This window comes from Daucus carota, chromosome 6 (assembly GCF_001625215.2).
Source record: "Daucus carota subsp. sativus chromosome 6, DH1 v3.0, whole genome shotgun sequence".
Classification (NCBI taxonomy): Eukaryota; Viridiplantae; Streptophyta; class Magnoliopsida; order Apiales; family Apiaceae; genus Daucus; species Daucus carota.
This window is the reverse complement of record NC_030386.2, coordinates 7364444-7382251: the sequence shown is the minus strand read 5'-3', so window position 1 is coordinate 7382251 and position 17808 is coordinate 7364444. Positions and strand designations below refer to the sequence as shown.

At 34.7% G+C, this 17808-nt stretch overlaps 1 protein-coding gene across 1 annotated transcript; it reads left to right on the top strand.

The window, feature by feature from the left end:
- Positions 1-11362: 11362 nt before the first annotated feature.
- On the top strand, positions 11363-17748 carry LOC108225702 (uncharacterized). Its single transcript, XM_017400632.2, has 16 exons — positions 11363-11660; positions 11789-11826; positions 12577-12631; positions 13081-13409; positions 13489-13563; positions 13693-13767; positions 13986-14060; positions 14205-14885; positions 14976-15149; positions 15446-15770; positions 15864-16299; positions 16384-16561; positions 16661-16774; positions 16858-16995; positions 17095-17295; positions 17385-17748. The coding sequence occupies exons 3-16, from the start codon at positions 12619-12621 to the stop codon at positions 17622-17624; spliced, it is 3054 nt and encodes a 1017-aa protein (XP_017256121.2). The 5' UTR covers positions 11363-11660; positions 11789-11826; positions 12577-12618; the 3' UTR covers positions 17625-17748.
- The last annotated feature ends 60 nt before the right edge of the window (positions 17749-17808 follow it).

Below are 17808 nucleotides of genomic sequence, written 5' to 3'. Positions count from 1 at the left end.
ATACACACGATCGTGTGTGTAATTTTTGTAGAGTTCAATAAGAGTAATTTCTTCTCAACGGTAATTTCTCAGCCAATCACAGCAATTTTCTGAGAAAGTATTTAAGTGTTTTAATCTATTTTCATTTCTTTTCATCTTACTCTTTCGAATTCTCAAAGCTCTCTTCTCTCTCTGTGCAAAAACAAGTTCTAATTCTTCTTCAAGCTTTCTCTGTAACTGCAATGGCACCAATGAAGAAGTACACTGCACCAAGTGGGTTTATCTATGAGAAGAACAACTTTGCGTCATTTGTGGATACCAAGGCTGTGGAGGAGAAAGAGTATCACAGGATGATGGAGTTCATCAAGTCAAGCCAGCTCTCTTATGCTATGACTGAAGCTCCCATCATCTACCATGAAATAGTTGAGGAAATGTGGACCTCTGCAGAGTTTAATAGTGAGCATGAAACTCTAACTTTCTCTGTCAATAATAAATCTTACTCTGTTAATGCTGATGTTATGAAAGCATGCTTTAAGATTCCTGAAAATACTGTTTTATCTTTGCCTAGTGATAATCAGTTGGTTAATTTACTTTATGCCATGAATTATGTTTTGCCAACTGATGCCTTAGGTAAAATAGAAAGAAGGGGTCTTAGGAGAGAATGGAGTTATTTATGTGATGCTTTTATTAAGGCATTTTCTGGTAAGATTAGTAATTTCAATGCTCTTACTTCCCAGATCTTACAAATGCTTTACATGTACCTGACTAATGAATATTTCAACTTTGGTGGTTTGATGATCCAAGAAATTGGGGAGAAACTAGGTGATAAAACTGATAGACCTAGGAATATATATTATGTCAGATTTCTTATGATGCTAGCTAATCATCTCAATGATAAGCTAGTTATTACTAACAAGGAAGCCAAGCTTCCCAGTTTTGTGCAGGAAAAGAGAGTCTTTAAAGACCTCTTTAGGATGAATTTATACCCCTCCTTGGAGGTGGTGTACCTGCCAACAATGGAGGCTGGAAAGCACAAAGAGGTACATGGCTTTCCTACTACTCTCTCTCAACCCTCAACTTCTTTGCTTTCTGCTATCAGGGCTGTTGAAGAGGCCCATCAACAGCCTACACAAGTAGCAAAACCCTCTAAAACCAAGTCTTCTAAACCAACCTCAGATGCCTCCCAAAAGGCATCTGTTGTAAAAACTAAGAAACACAAGCCTGAGGGGAGTGTGATTGGAGGAAGTAAGGGGGAGGGAAAGGGTGATCATCAAAGAAACCCTAAGGATAAGGATGGAGAGGTGAGTGCTAACCAGCCTAGCCACTCTGCAGTCTCCCAAAAGACTGTAGATGTTAATATGGATTTAAGCACATCCCTAGCAGCATCCTCCCAAAAGGATGTTGTTATTGAAAACAGTCCTCAGCCAAGGACACAGTCAAAAAGGGGGAGGGACACCACTTCTTCACCTGTTAAAGCCTATGGGAGAAAGAAGAAAAGAAGTGATGAATCAAAGCACTCTGCACACACACAGGAATGTATTCCTGTCATTTCTCAAATTCAGATTGATGTGACTCCAATAAATGTGGAGTCACAGCCCCCTTCTTCAGTAAATCCAATTACCCATATTCATGATCTTACTATTTCTACAACTCAAACACAATCCCCAACCTCTTCTGTGGATGTGGAATTGATTCACACCACACTTGTAAATTCTCCATCTTTAGATTTCATGGAGAAGTCCCCCTCTGAGATTGATCATCATCACTTTGATGATTTGTTGGATCTTTCTCTTCCAATTCCTTCTTTTGTGAAAGTGTGCTCTGTGGATATACCATTAAAATCAATCACCACAGACTCAACTATCACAGCCTCTAAACCTATTTCTTCATTTTCTTCAACTGATCTTTCTCATCAGTTGACAAGTGTTTGTCCTTCAACTGATCTGCTTAACAGCTCTCATCAGTTGAATGCCTCCTTTACTCATGTTTCAACTGATGTCTCTCATCAGTTGACAACTGCTACTACTTCAATTACTTTACCTTCTTCTACAGCAGTTGATCACATGGTAGCACAAACACTTTTAGGATTGAGTGGAGTGAGCTATGGAGTGGAGAGGCAGCCTAGTGAGCTGGCAAAAGGAGAGGGTGTGGAGAGTCTGGCATTTTCTTCTAGCCAGGAAAAAGGAGAGGATATGAGTGACCCTTTAGTAAGGGTAAGTGAGGGAGAGGTGAGTTGTGTGGTGAGCCAAGGGGAGCCCTTGATGCAAGAAAAGAGAGATAATGAGAGAAATGCAGGTGTCAATGAAGGGTTTAGTGAACAAGAGATTCAAGCTGAATATAGATCCATATTGGATAGTGTTTCACTAGACCCTGAGACTTTTACTCATGGAATGTCTTCCATTCAAGATTTTGCAAGATTGGATAATCAAGCAGCTGAGAGGCACCTTAATCTGATTCACACTACATCTTCCATGCTTAGAGCAAAGGAGGCATTTACAGCTCTGCCTGCCAATGCTGGAGATGATTTTCAGTATGATGATAGTGATGAAGACCTCAATGATGCTCTTGAGGAATCTCTTGGTGAACAACCTACAACTTCTCTGCCTTCATGGCTCTCCATGCAGTCTGCCAATGCAATTGTTGTTAGCATGGAGCTGGAAAGGCAAGCCTCCACTCTTCTTCAATCACAACCTGGAAGCTCATCCTCCTCTCAAGCCATCTCTGCCACCATTGCCAGTCAAGCTCTGGAAAACCTCAAGCTTCACAAATATCAATCTCTCCACTTTCAGAAAGAGATAGAGCATCTCAATTGTCTCATTGCCTCTGTTAAGACTGATCTGACCAAACAAATTGATGAAAAGCTTCCAGCTCAGGTCAAATCAGCTATTTCTGGTTCTGAGCAAAAACAACTGCAATTGGAAAAGCAAGTAGAAGCTCTGGAAGGCAATGTCTATATCTTAAACTCTAGAATGGATGAGATGTTGCAGCATCAAAGAATTCAGACTGGACTCCTTCAACATCTTCTTCTTGCCTCTGGTGCTTCTCTTCCCAGTCCATCCCTTACACTTGCTGCTAACAAAAAGGGGGAGAAAGAATTACCAACTCCTGCAGAATTGATCAGTCAAATTCCTCCTCCTTTCCACACTGAAAGGGAAAAGCAAAAGATTGAAAGGATGAAAGAATTGGACTCCATTGCAAAGAGAGTGGCTCAATTGGGCAAGAAATCATCTACATCTTCTACAGCCACCACAGCTCAAATCTCTTTTCCAACCACAACCACAATTCTCAGGGTAATCACACCTGAGATTGTTATTCCCTCCAAGACAGAAAAGGGTGAGCCATCATTTTTGAATGAGTTCAAGCCAATTCTGTTTCCAAACAATTGTGGTTACTCCAGGCCTGGAAAAGACTCAAGCTCAATCTACTTTCCACTAGCCAGGCCTGACAAAAATGAATACAAGCTTTTGGGCCAAGAAATCAAAAGTTATAAAGACTGTGCAGATGTGGCCTTAAAGGCTCATTTTGCCATCATCCATAGAGAAGGCCAGAAGCTGTTTATTGGAACTGGCCATCCTCACTACTCATTTGCAAAAGCTGAAGAGGTGGCCAGAGAATGTGAAAAAGAGGAGTTTGAATCCCAACTCACTTTAAATCAAATAGAGGTTGATGAAAGGTATGCTATTGAGCTGGAAGAGGAGTTGGCAGCTGAGCTTTTAAATGAGGAAAGATTGCCTCTTGAATCTTCTCCAAAGAAAAAGAGAGTCAAATCTAAGACTAAGATGCCTGAGGCAGCCAAGAGAAGAGAAGAAGTGCCAGAAAAGCCTATCTCAAAGCCTTCTTCTCCAATCAAGGACACCACAGTGGTACATCCAGATGTCAACTTCCATGATGAGCCAATAATGCCAAAGGAGGAGCCAGTTGACTTGGAAGATATCCCAATTCCAGCTTTTCTTGTTCAAGAACCTTCCAAGCCAAAGAAGAAAGTCAAATCTGTGGCTAAAAGGATGGCTAACCCTCCTAAACCTCCAAAAGAACCTGAGAACCCTGATGACTATCTCATCATTGCTAACATTGAAGAAATTTCTGAGTTGGATCTGGAGCTGGATGATCTTCAAGAAGTAAGAGGAATAGAAGCAACTTCAAAGTTACCTGAAAGATTGGTATTCTCTTACAAAAACAAGGGTGATGTCATCTGGCCTCTTCACAGAGTTCTGAATTCTGAGGGATTCAGTTCTCTAACAAAAATATATGGATCTATGAAGAGGACTGGAGGATTTACACCACCTGCAAAGCAAATGGTACTAAAGAGAATCCTTGAGATCAGGAAGGAATGGAACTCAGATGCTAGTCTACAAAGAAGGCTGAAAATTCCCTACACTGGAAAGAAAATTCATCATGAACCTACTCCAGTTATGGAATTTAGGGACAATCAAGGTGTTAGGAGATTTTTCAGACCTAAAGATCAACTCAAGGTTGCTAGCTTGAATACTCTGAAGACTCTCCAATCCAAGCTCAACAGACAAGATAGTGATGAAGAATGGTTCTACAGGATCTTTCAGAAGCAAATTAATATTCTTGAAGAAAAACTTAAGTCCAGAAGAAGAAGATCTTCTAGGAACAAGTAACTGCTCAGTCTAGAGGAGCATAATCATCTGTAATCTTTTCTAACTCTTGTATTTAAATTCTGCATTTTATTTTATTAATGTTTTTGTTATCATCAAGTGTAGAATTTATGTCTGCATCTTCTCCAGTCATAAATTGGGGGAGATTGTTAGGAATCAATAATTTTTGATGATAACATAAACATTTTGTAACATGTCTTACTTAGAACCTTTATCAAATTTCAGTTGTAATTGTTATGTTTCTTGTCTTTGGGAATTATCAACGGATGGGTAGAATAGGATGGCTAATTGTAAATATCCAATGCCATGTAATTTTATCTAAGTGAAGGATATTCAACTGATGAGATGTAACTATTCAACTGATGAAGACTGGATGATGTTTCAACTGATGAAAATCAAGCATTCAACTGAAGACAAAGTGTTCAACTGATGATGCTGAGGAATTCAACTGATGAGACTGGAACAGCATTCAACTGATGAAGTTTGTAATTCATTCAACTGATGAGCCGGGCATTCAACTGATGAAGTCAAGAGCAGTTGAAAGTAACCAGAACTTTCAACTGATGAAGCAAAGAGCAGTTGAAAGTGACTAGAGCTTAAGTCTGACAAATCACATGGATCGAATTACACTAAAATAGACATGGAAGCCTAATTAGGAAAATAAAGAAGAAGCAGAAACATACTTATCTCATGCAGTGCAATCTGGATCAAATCAAGATGATGGTCAAAGATGAAGACATCTCAGAAAGCATGCATAAGACAAAGTTGTGCAGCATTGTTTTTAGATTAGAGTGCATTTTGTATTCTAGCTAGAAGCTTTGTAAAACTTGGAGTATATAACCAAGTTAGTAGCATCAGTTGAACTTGTTCAAATTACTTGAGAGAAAAATCTGAGAGTTAGAACTTGTTGAGTGATGAACCAGCAGCTGTGCGAATTGTAAACAATCCACAGATTCTTCTATATAAAATCTCACGGGTGGATCATTCAATCCACCCGTATTTTTAATACTTGGTGTTTTTCTGTTTACTGTGTTTTAGTGTATCATCCTTGAATCTTTTAAATTTGTAAAAGATTGTATTCAACCCCCCCCTTCTACAATCTTTCTCATAGTTGGTGTAAAATAACAATATTCTTGCCGTATTGGCTTTGGAGTTTGGATTAATGATAATTTTTTTTTGATAAATGAGTTAATTCAATAATAAAAAGCCATACGGCATCTACATAAACAGTCGTGTCGAACAAACAAAACACAAAAACAATCACTGATCAATCCATTCTTCTTGGAGATAAAATCACGTAATTTGTTGAAGATGATATGTACACATACTTCGCCACATTCGCTTCCGCCACAACCAGTTTGAACTATCGACTGAGAATGCAATCCCCTAACAACCTTCATTACTAAATCAAGCATCATACTCACACAAATGGTGAGAAAATAACAAAACTCACACAAACGGTGAAACAACATAAAAAACCAAGATCAAACACGAACTAAACGTGATAAGCTAGCAATTTTTGATCTGCAAATACTTAAATAAAATACCAACTAAATCAAGACAATCCCTAGATCTGGGGAACAAAACCACAAAACAGAATAACTCGGACCACTTTATAGAATAAAATCACCTGGAAGAACGAGAAATCCACAGTTCCGTGAAATTGAGATCTAAGAAAAAGAAGGTTAAATCGGAAAAGGTTTTGAATCCATAGATCCGAAAAATAAACTAATGTCAAAATTTAAGAAAAATTAGATCAATCTTACCTAACAAGAAAGATCTTTAGGAAAAACAAAATTTATTAAAAGAAGGGAGAAAACAAAAAAATAAATACTGTTTGGGGCTTTCCACTGGTAGAGATCCGGTGGAAGCCCCTGCGGCTGTGAACGAAGGAAAGAAAAAGGAGCAGCTGCGGGCTGCGGGAGGGAGTGTAGGGTTTATTTTTATATTTATTGGAAACTCTGTAGCATAAATCGGATTAATCAGGTATTAATTCATGATCCGTATCTCATCGAATTCATTAAATATTCGATTATTTCATTAATCATCTGATTAAATTCCGATCAATTCAATTAATCCTCGATTAATCCTAATTCCACAACTCGACTGATTAAGTCCGATTCCCGCTTTTTACAACACTGATTTAGAAATGATTATTTATAAATATGTGTTTTAAAATTATTTCTAGCATATATCTTTTATAACGTAGTTAAATTTTATTTTAAATTAACATATTTATATTATATTTATGTTATTAGTGTTTTAAAAAAATTGATGGAAGCGGGGTGTACACGTGTTGGTGAAACCGACCGACACAATTCAAACCGATCATATTTGACCTGATTTAATCCAAAATTTTTAACTTGATACATAATTGGATTAAAAAGATAGTAATCCAATTTAATTGGGTTGAACACAAGTTTAAGTTTTTTTAAATCGATACAACCCAACCCAATTGAAAAATATGAAAATATATTAAACTTATCCATCCCATCTCATATTAGCTTAGTCCATTTGATTTTATTGTATTAGTGTGCTCTTTAAATTCAATATAGTAGTTTGTTTGCTACTTAAATGTATATATGATATTAAATTTATGAATAAGAATAGTGGATTAAAATTCATTACTATATTTCTATAGGAGCACACAAACATGAATACTATATGTTTGCTTGCTACTTAAATGTATCTATGATTTTCAATTTATCTTTTTTTTTTGTTGACAATTTAGGCTTATATGCCTTACACATGAGTATCTGTTCTAATATTTTTTTGGGTGAGCTAGAGTCGAACCCGGGTGTCCCGGGACAAATTAAATTTATGAATACATTTGTCCATTATCTGCCACTACTTGTTTTTTAAAACTAAATTCAATTTTATGTCTTTGACGAGATTGTTAAAGTAATTTTCGGTGTAAGAAATTGGATGTTAGAGACCTATTTATAACACTGATGATTGTAATAATTCACTAAACTATTTCAGTTTTAAAAACTTGACAGATTTTCCGTTCTATTTATATAGGGGTTTGTCTAGTGTGTGCCCATGGGCAAATGCTATGCCCGGAATTTTATATTTTTGGAAGATTTTGATTGGTATAATTGTTGTATATGCAGGGGTTCCACCATTATTAAGATATAAGAGCCAATCAAAATCTCTTAAACTTATAAAACTGTGCGCTTAGCATGTGCCCATTGGCACACACTAAAAAACCATTATATAATTTATCAACCCAATCAAACCGATCCAAACCGAAGTGCTACAAATTAGTTTGGATTACAAATTTATACGATTCGGGTTGGGTTGAAAATTCGGAAACACGAATTAATTAGGTTGGGTTGATAAATTCCTTGGGTTGATGAATTCCGTTAACCCGCCCAACCTGAACCGTGTACACACCTAGATGGAAGGGTCGGTTGATTAGTATTTACACCGAAACAACTCCAATATATATATATATATATATATATATATATATATATATATATATATATATATATATATATATATATATATGATCAAATAAAAACTTTTTAAAGTTACAAACTTACAAACTTCTTTTTATTCTCACAACGTGTTAATCCTTATTTATAGAAAGTATCCATGTTGAAAATTATTGAAAAAATATCGCAAATTTTAAAAATAACTTATAAATAAATCGTGCATTCAACACATTTGTAACTGGGGTTCAACATCGTGCGTTGAACACTAATTATCATTTTGTTGAATATATTTATAGAGGTGCTTAAGCTATACCTCTGGGGTTTGGGTAGGGTCTAGAAACATAAATATTGGTTATATAATACGTTTAACTTAGTTCTTACATTAAAAACTTAGTTTATGTACTTCTCCAACATAATTTTAACCATGTTCAACAAAATATATCAAAACAATGTTAAACTCAAATTATATATGTGTTGAACGCATAAAGTTTGTACCAGAACCCACCCCTATATATATGTGTGTGTGTGTGTATATATATATAGAGTGTCTTACTCCAATAGAAACCTCCTTATTCTAGAAACTAAAAACCAAGATGAAATATCACTAAATCCTAAAGCAAATACCATTAAATTCTTAAACAACCCCATTTCCACCTCCATCTTCACCAACCCCACCTCCACATCCGCCATTGCCACCACCTCCGTCGTCACCTCCTCCATAATGACCACCACCACTATGCCGCCCGCCCCCTCCACCTCCAGCTCCATTATTTATCTAACAACACAATCTCCACCTCCATCTTCACCAACCCCATCTTGGTCGTTGCTTCAACCTCCTTCAGCCCCGTTCATACTTCTTTCTCCACCTCGGCTCAACTTCAAAACGTGCCACTATTCCGGCAACGCTCCAACCCCCTACTTCAAGCCGCCCACACCTTCGCTACAATCATCCTTCCTCCATCTCCACCTTCACCTCCACCATCTCCACCACCGTCACCACCATCTGAATCGAATACGTGAACAGATTTGGAGATTTTGAGCAGTTTTTGGAACATATATGGAGATTCTGGGCCATTTTTGCAAGTTTTCACTATTTCTTGCAACAAAGATCACTAAATTCTAAAGAGAATATCACTAACTTGTATTGGTTTCTAGTTTTTATTTTAAAAGTGGTTTCCATTTGATCATTAGCCTATATATATATATATATATATATATATATATATATATATATATATATATATATATATATATATATAGAGAGAGAGAGAGAGAGAGAGAGAGAGAGAGAGAATCCTAATCCAATAGAAACCAAATTAGCCTAAAAACTAAAAACCAGTTTCTGGACATTTTTTATCACTATTTTTAACTACAGAAATCACTAATTTGTACATAACATATCACTAATTTATATATAGCATATCTCGCGAATATGAATATATACACACACATATATGCAACGTATATGACCATCGTCTTCACCCAAATCGTAATAATGGACCTCTTACTACCATTACTAGATGTTTCTATGACTTGCCACCATTGTCTACCATCACCAATAGTCACATACACTTTCCATCATAACTTACAAAACTAACGACTACTTACCATCATCATACAACTTCTCTTGCGGCTTCCTACCGCCAAGAACCATCCTACGGATGAAATTGATCATCTATAATCGATTATAAATAGATTAAATAAGTAGATTTTCTCAATTTTGATAATAAAAATCATTGTTTACATACTGTATAAAAACAGTGATTAGTGCAGTATAAATTAGTGATACCCATAGTCATAAATAGTGGTGGGGAAGCTGGTTTCCAGTTTTTATTTTAAGAGTGGTTTCTATTTGATCATGAGCCTATCTGTGTGTGTGTGTGTGTGTGTGTGTGTGTGTGTCTAGAGAGAGAGAGAGAGAGAAGTTCTATGGAGACTGATTTTTGTGGAGGCTTTAGAGATTTAATCACAGCCATCCATTTCTTACCCATCCAAGTGCTTGCAGATATTTGTCCTGCACATTCGTTTTCTCTCCCTATCCTGTCATGTACTTCTAAATCGGTGAACAACAAGCAGAAATTCTAAATCCTACATAACATAAGATAATAATTCCATAAAATTGGTGTTCAATTACCGAAATCCTAACAAATCAAAATAATAATTGCATACAAAATAAAGATGTAGTTGGACATTGCTATGATTGGCACTGAACTCATTGTCATTGTCCTGCAACGAATTGAATTTGTTGCAAGACAAAATAACACTTAGATATATCACAAATATGCGGGACAAATTATTAATATTACATTACTAGAAATGCAGGACAAAAATAATGTATATTATAAAGATAGTTTTAAATTAAAAGTAAAACAATAAATGCAGGACAAGAATATTAATAATACATTACTAGAAATGCAGGACAAGAATAATATAAATTATTAATATTACATTACTAGAAATGCAAGAGAAGAAATGCAGGATAAAAAATATTTAATCATGTCCATTAATTGTCATATTATTTTAACGGTTGATCTTGAAGTCTCTAAGGACTCCAAAGTTTTTGGTCTCCATTGAGTCCAAATATCTCTCTCTCTCTCTCTCTCTCCCTCTCTCTCTCTCTCTATATATATATATATATATATATATATATATATATATATATGTGTGTGTATATATATATATATGTATATATAGGCTCATGATCAAATAGAAATCACTCTTAAAATAAAAACTAAAACCAGTTTCCCTACCACTATTTATGACTACGGGTATCACTAATTTATACTGCACTAATCACTGTTTTTATACAGTATGTAAACGGCGATTTTTATTATCAAAATTGAGAAAATCTACTTATCTAAACTATTGATAATCGATTATAGATGATCAATTTAATCCTTGGGAAGGTTCTTGGCGGTAGGATGTGGCAAAAGAAGTTGTATGATGATGGTAAGTAGTCGTTAGTTTTTGTAAGTTATGATGGAAAGTGTATGTGACTATTGGTGATGGTAGACAATGGTGGCAAGTCATGAAACTGTCTGGTTATGGTGGTAAGAGGTCCATTATTACGGTTTGGGTGAAGTTGATGATACGTTGCATATATGTGTATATATATATTTATATTCGCGAGATATGCTATATATAAATTAGTGATATGTTATGTACAAATTAGTGAATTCTGTAGTTAAAAATAGTGATAAAAAACTGTCTAGAAATTGGTTTTTAGTTTTTAGGCTAATTTGGTTGGAGTAGAACTCTCTCTCTCTCTCTATATATATATATATATATATATATATATAGATATATATATATATATATATAGATATATATATATATAGAGGGCTACTCTAATGAGAACTTTAAGTGGTGAGAACTAGATACCAGGCTTAAAACAAAAATAGATACTGGGCTTAAAATTAGAACAAGGCCCAATAACATAAACATCCTGGACATCTGGGCATCGGCGGTTTTTAAAAATTAAAATCGCGTAACCATACACCATTACCCACTCAAACTCTCACTAGCAAATCACCCCCAAATCACAAAAATCTCTCAACTACGCTGCTCAATCGCCGTGTTTTGCTGTTGAACGCTCCTCAACGCTGCTCAATTTGTTCTTGTAAGTGTTCGACTGTTCGTACGCATTGTTCCTTTCACTACTCTAACGAATCACTTTAAATTTGAGTAGTTATGTAAATAGATTCATCATTACGAATCACTGATGTTAGACAATTTGTTTTTCTGCAGATTTCGTGCTTGGACGAAACTCGAGCACTAAAAAACCGGTATGTGAGTTGTATATATCGTATGCATGTGTTTTTAGTTAGTTTTTGTGAAGTGCATATCACTAAATCACTTGCAAATCAATAAGTTTGTATTAATTTTTGATTTTAACTGTGATGAAAGTAACTTGTATACGTGTTTAATTAAAAAAGTTGCTTAGGGTTTTGTTCATGATTTAATCAGTTTAAGATGTGCAGAGCAGTAATTATGTATTTGTAGTTTAGTGCTCAGAGGATTTGTTCATGATTTAATCAGTTTAAGATGTGCAGAGCAGTAATTATGTATTTGTAGTTTAGTGCTCAGAGGATTTGTGAAGGCAACAGTAATTTTGTTCCTGTGTTTGCATTTGATTTGAGGTGTTTTTTTTTGTCAAATTGCTAAAGTGGAAATGTGGTTGAGGGGGAGTGTGATCTGAAATAGTAGGATATATATGTTTCTAGCCCCTGAGAGATATATCCACATTCAAAAAGAAGAAAAGTGATTTCCACAAGTTAAGTTGTTTAAGTTGAAGTATCAAAAAGCTCAGGTGAGCGTTTTTGTTTCATAACCTTACTTACTCAAAACTTTAAGTATCAGAGCACTTATGTATAGAGCGTGTGTGTAATATTGTTTATGTTTCTTAGGACTAGTTCATCTGTTGTATTTATAGTTTTTCCACTTGCACAGGTGCATTTTAGTATCTTGAGAACTTATGTATCAGAGCTTGTGTATAATGCCTCTGGATTGATTGAGTGCTTCTTCATGGTTGATAGGTTTCACTGAGTGAAGGGGAAGCAAGGTCTTTCGTGTGTAATATGCATATGGAAGGTAAGAAACCTATTCACTGATTTGTGCCTATATTGTACTTTTGGCATTTTGTGGACAGATCAAACACAAATCAGATATACATTATATAATTCTGTTGCTAGATATAGGTTTTAAGTGAACACCATGTATGTAGTTGTATAAATACATAAGTTACCTCTAAGAAATTAGTTGTTCTCTTGATTGCAAGCTCTTTGAACTGTTTTATCCACCAATATAATTAGAAATATGCACAAAGCACTTATTAGCATAAACAAAGCACTTAATTATACATAAAAAAAACACTTAGAGGTATAAAAAATACACTGATTTATAAAATATGCACAAAGCACTTAAAATTAACACACAGAGCACTTAATATTTAATAAATAAATATTAAATACTCAAGGTATCTAATCTGTTGTTATGTGCTACATGTGCGTGATTTTAAGTGATATATTTTCTTGTATCAGGATCCAGTAGAAGGCAAAGCAAAAGATTAAAGAAAAAAAGCTTTCCAACAACATCATCTTCTGCTCCATGCAATATCGAAACAATGAGGAATCCATCATTCAGTGATGATGACGACTTCGAAACACCAGTACCAAAAACAAAATCAAAGCCCTATACTACAAACCTCCGAACAGAGGACGGAGTGCGCAAAGAAATAAGATCAAAATTTTCCGCAGACAATCCAAAATTAACTCCGAAAGCACTATCTTTGAGGAATGAAAAAGGAAATAGACTTAAGAAAAGGGCAACGAAACTTAAAAGAACAATCATTCACAAGCGCGGTGTTCAGGTATTATTCTTGTAATTCATGATTTCAATAAACTTTATATATTTAAAATTGACCATGTGACTATTATTTTTTTAATTAGGGAAGTGATGTGGAAGAGGAACGAGGACAGTTGCCAAAACAAGCAGAACAAAAGAAACAACTAAAGAAAAGAAAGGCAATTAACAAACTAGTCAGCGATGTTTCTGTTTTTGTTTTATTATATGTGATATTTCATCCTGCATTAGTTACTAATTTAATGTAATTTTTTAATGTTGTTGTGTTGGTTTTGTTTAATATTTTTTAGGCAAAAGAGCCCAGTCAAAACGAGTTAGACAATCAACGCAAGAAAATCAAAGAAAAGAGACAACGACAAGAAAAGGTAAAGAATCATGAATCTACACTTTTGCTCTGTTTATATTGTTTGTGTTTCAATATTTTGCTCTGTTTATATTGTTTGCATTTCAGTATTTAATGTAACCAAAATATAATGTAGCTTTGTTTATATTGTTTACATTTCAATATTTTGCTCGTCGTTATTTCTAAAATGTGTTACTATCACTTTATTGAAATAAAATATTAACATCTTTGCCATTTTAGACAAAGGAAGCTGTTCAAAACAATAAAGAGAGGCAACATAAGAAACGGAAATATAAAGAGAACACTCCAGAAAAGGTATACATTATAAGCACTGTTTAATAAATTTAACATATAACATTTTTGAATAGTGATTTTTCTTTGTCACTTTACTAATAAAATTGTAAGAGTATATTAGCTTAATTTTTGATGCTTTGTTCGATTCCTCTTATTTTAATGCAGGAATCAGATAATTCTGATGATGATGAGGAGGAGGAGGAAAAAGAGAATGGAAGGAAAAAACAAAACATAACAGAAGCATTTAAACTAAGAAACTCTCCTGCAAATCTTACAACCATGATTTCAGGACTTTCTGAAGAGCAAAAGGAGTGGATCCGAAAAACTGGTTTTGGCCCCTTATTAGACTTCACATTAGATAAAATACCTAACAGACTAGCATATGATGTGCTCAAATCATTTGATCAGGTTACTCAGTCCTTAAAACTTCCAAATGGAACACTCCAACTAACGGAAAAGGATGTATATGAAACTTTGGGACTACCTGTTGGAACAAGAAGTTTTAGTTATGCAACTACAGCAGCAAAGAAAAATTTGTGGACGTCCCAATTTCCAGAATCAAATCCATACAATGTGCGACCTCAACAAGTTATTGATATAATGAAAGGAATGACGGCGGCAGATGAGATGTTCAAGCTAAATTTCATGGTTATGTTGTCCAACATGTTGCTTGAACGAAACATATCTTCTTACTTACTCAGGGATATACTGCACTATGAAATTGATCTTGAAGAATGCTTTCAATATAATTGGGGAGAGATGTTGATCAACAGCCTTGTAAAGACCATCAATAATTGGGAAGTGAACCGTTCATTGTTCTTTACAGGACCAATAATTTTTCTCACTGTATGCAAAACACTTCCCCAACATTGAATTACGAAATTCCTTTATTTTTTGATATCAACAAGCTCTCTGATATTATTTAAATCTTTACAGATATTCTATGTCGATCGTGTTACCATCAAAGGTGCTGAAAATGTAGAAAGACAGTTCCCAGCATTCAAAGGATGGACGAGACAAGCACTTAAGCAAAGGCAGGCAGCAGAATTGAAGGCAAAAGTTTTTGGAAGAGGGGACATAATCAAACCTAGATGGGTACAAAATGATAAAGTATGCTACCTACGCTTCAACTTTGTTTGATATATGTAGACACAGAGCACTTAATAATATACACAAAACACTTAATAAAAATCCACCAAAATAATTAAAAATATGCACAAAGCACTTATTTTCATACACAAAGCACTTAGGCATACACAAAAAAAAAAACACTTAGAGGTATAAAAAAACACTTAATTATAAATTATGTACAAAAGCACTTAAAATTATACACAAAGCACTTAATAAAAATTTATATTTTAAGATTATTTGCATAAGATATTAAGCATAATCTTGCTACATATTAGGAACAAGGGAAAAATGTTGAATCAACTGCAGAAAAAGAGGCCACTGTATCATCTCCAACAACAAGAGAACAAGAACAAGAAACACAACATGATTGGTTTGATAGATTAAGTATTAAAGCGTCAATGTTGGGGGACGCTATTGAAGCATACAAGAAAGAATATGAATCGGCTATAGCACTCATGACTCCTGATGATCCTGATATAATAGAAATTCAGTTAGTATTGAATCAGTTGATAAAGACATTACCAAGCACAACACACGCGTCAAACAGTGAAGGTGCACCTGAAGATGGAGGGATGCAACCTCAAAACACCAGCAACAAAGGTTCAAAATGTGCAACCTTTTTATGACTGTCATACCTTTTTTTATTATACTTCTACAACTCATCTAATGTGTACAATTATAACTTTTTTATAGGTGGAAATGTGGATGATGTTGATAACTTTGGTGAAAAATTTGACTCTGATGATGTAATAGATCAGAACGTCATAGACCAGGCAGAAATTCTTGAGTATCTATATTCTTCACAAGGAAGAAGGGACGCAGAAGCATTGGATGATGAATTTTTTATTCCTAAATTCTCGTTAGGTATCCATGACCAAGGTGATCCAGTGTTGGAAGTATGTAAAGATATAAACAAGGACCATGGAGATCAACCAAATACTAATGGGGACAGTCATCCAAGTATGTTTCAGACCCCATTACCACAAGATAAAATGCCAAAGAGAAAAACCAAACTTGCAGCAATTTATCTATCACCATATGTACAAAGAAATGTCGACCTTAATGCAAAATACTCAACTGAAGAGTACTCGACATGGAGATGGATAATTCAACAAGGCAAAGACCCACTGTAAGTATTACCACTACTTTATATACTAACACGAATCAACTACACCATGATTTTCTGTTTCTAACATCATATGTTTATTATTAGGGAGCATGTTTTCAAATGTGGTGTACAGTTTTGCATTCGCGAGCACATGATGACTTTTAAAGCAAAGGAAAAGCTATATTACTCCTTGGTAGATGTTTGGGCAACATTGTTGAATGACAGAGAAAAATACAAAGCACCTGAATCACCATTGCGTATATTTTTTGACACTGCATTCTCGGTAAACTCTATACCGTATCGAGTGTGTGTTCAATTAATATCCAACTAAATTCATATTTTTTATACAATTAACATATTCACAATGTTTGAAAATCTGCAGAATGTGCCGTTAAACAATGAAAAAGATGACAAGCATCAGTATAACTCTTTCAAAGGTTTGATGCAACACTTCTTTGAAGTAAACCCTGACAAGAAAATTGAAGAGTGCGACCTGGTAGTTATGATAGTTTCCGGTACTATATAAACATTTTTTTTCTACATGCTACATTCTCATCGCTTCAATTTATGTTTTTGTAGATCTTTTTCCCAGTTTTGGCTGATGAACATTATTATCTGCTATGCTTCAATGTCAAGAACAAGGCTTTCGAAGTTTTTGACAATATAAGATTAGGGAAATCTGCTGCCAAAATATATGGAAAAGATGTTCAGCTACTGGTAAAAACACTAAAAACTGTATTTAAATGCATTGTTACTTTTCTCACCTAATATATAATTAAATGTGATCTGATTATTTATATAATTTTTATTGGACAGAAGAAACATTTTGTAACATACTTGGAAGAAAAGCAACTAGTGCTTCTAGCTGATAAAATAAAACAGCTGAAGCCTACTTACCCAGCACTAAAGTGGCAAACTTTAAGGAATTATGAAGACTGTGGGATATTTCTTATGAGACATATGGAGACTTATATGGGTGAACAGAATACCTGGAATACTGGATTTAAAGCAGAGAAGGTACTTGCAAATTAAAGGGTTTTCACATTATATTATCATATAATTTATGCAATTATTTTAACCTTTTTACTATTTTTTGTTCATTTCAGATGGGACAGAGAGCACAACTTGAAAGATTAAGGGTGAAATACTCAAATGCAATCCTTACATCTCACTTGAATGAATACAGAGAGATTGTAACAAAGCAGGCAAAAAGCTTCTACAAAAAGATTGCAAACAAGACACTCATGTCCATTGTACTTGCATCAAGTTCAAAGAAACCCAAGAACACAGAGATTCATGGGAATGTGCTATTTCCAGACATTGAAACAGGACAAGAAGAAGCATAATGAAGTACAGGAAGCTAGAAAGTTTAATGTATAGATTTCTATTTGTCGTAAAAACATACATCACTTCTGTTAAATACTTGAATTTCAGTGGTTTTTAAGGAACTTCTTAATTACTTGTTGTGCATGTAGATATCTTTCAATTTCTTTTTACTCCTTTTTTACATTCAATAAATAGCAGTTTACA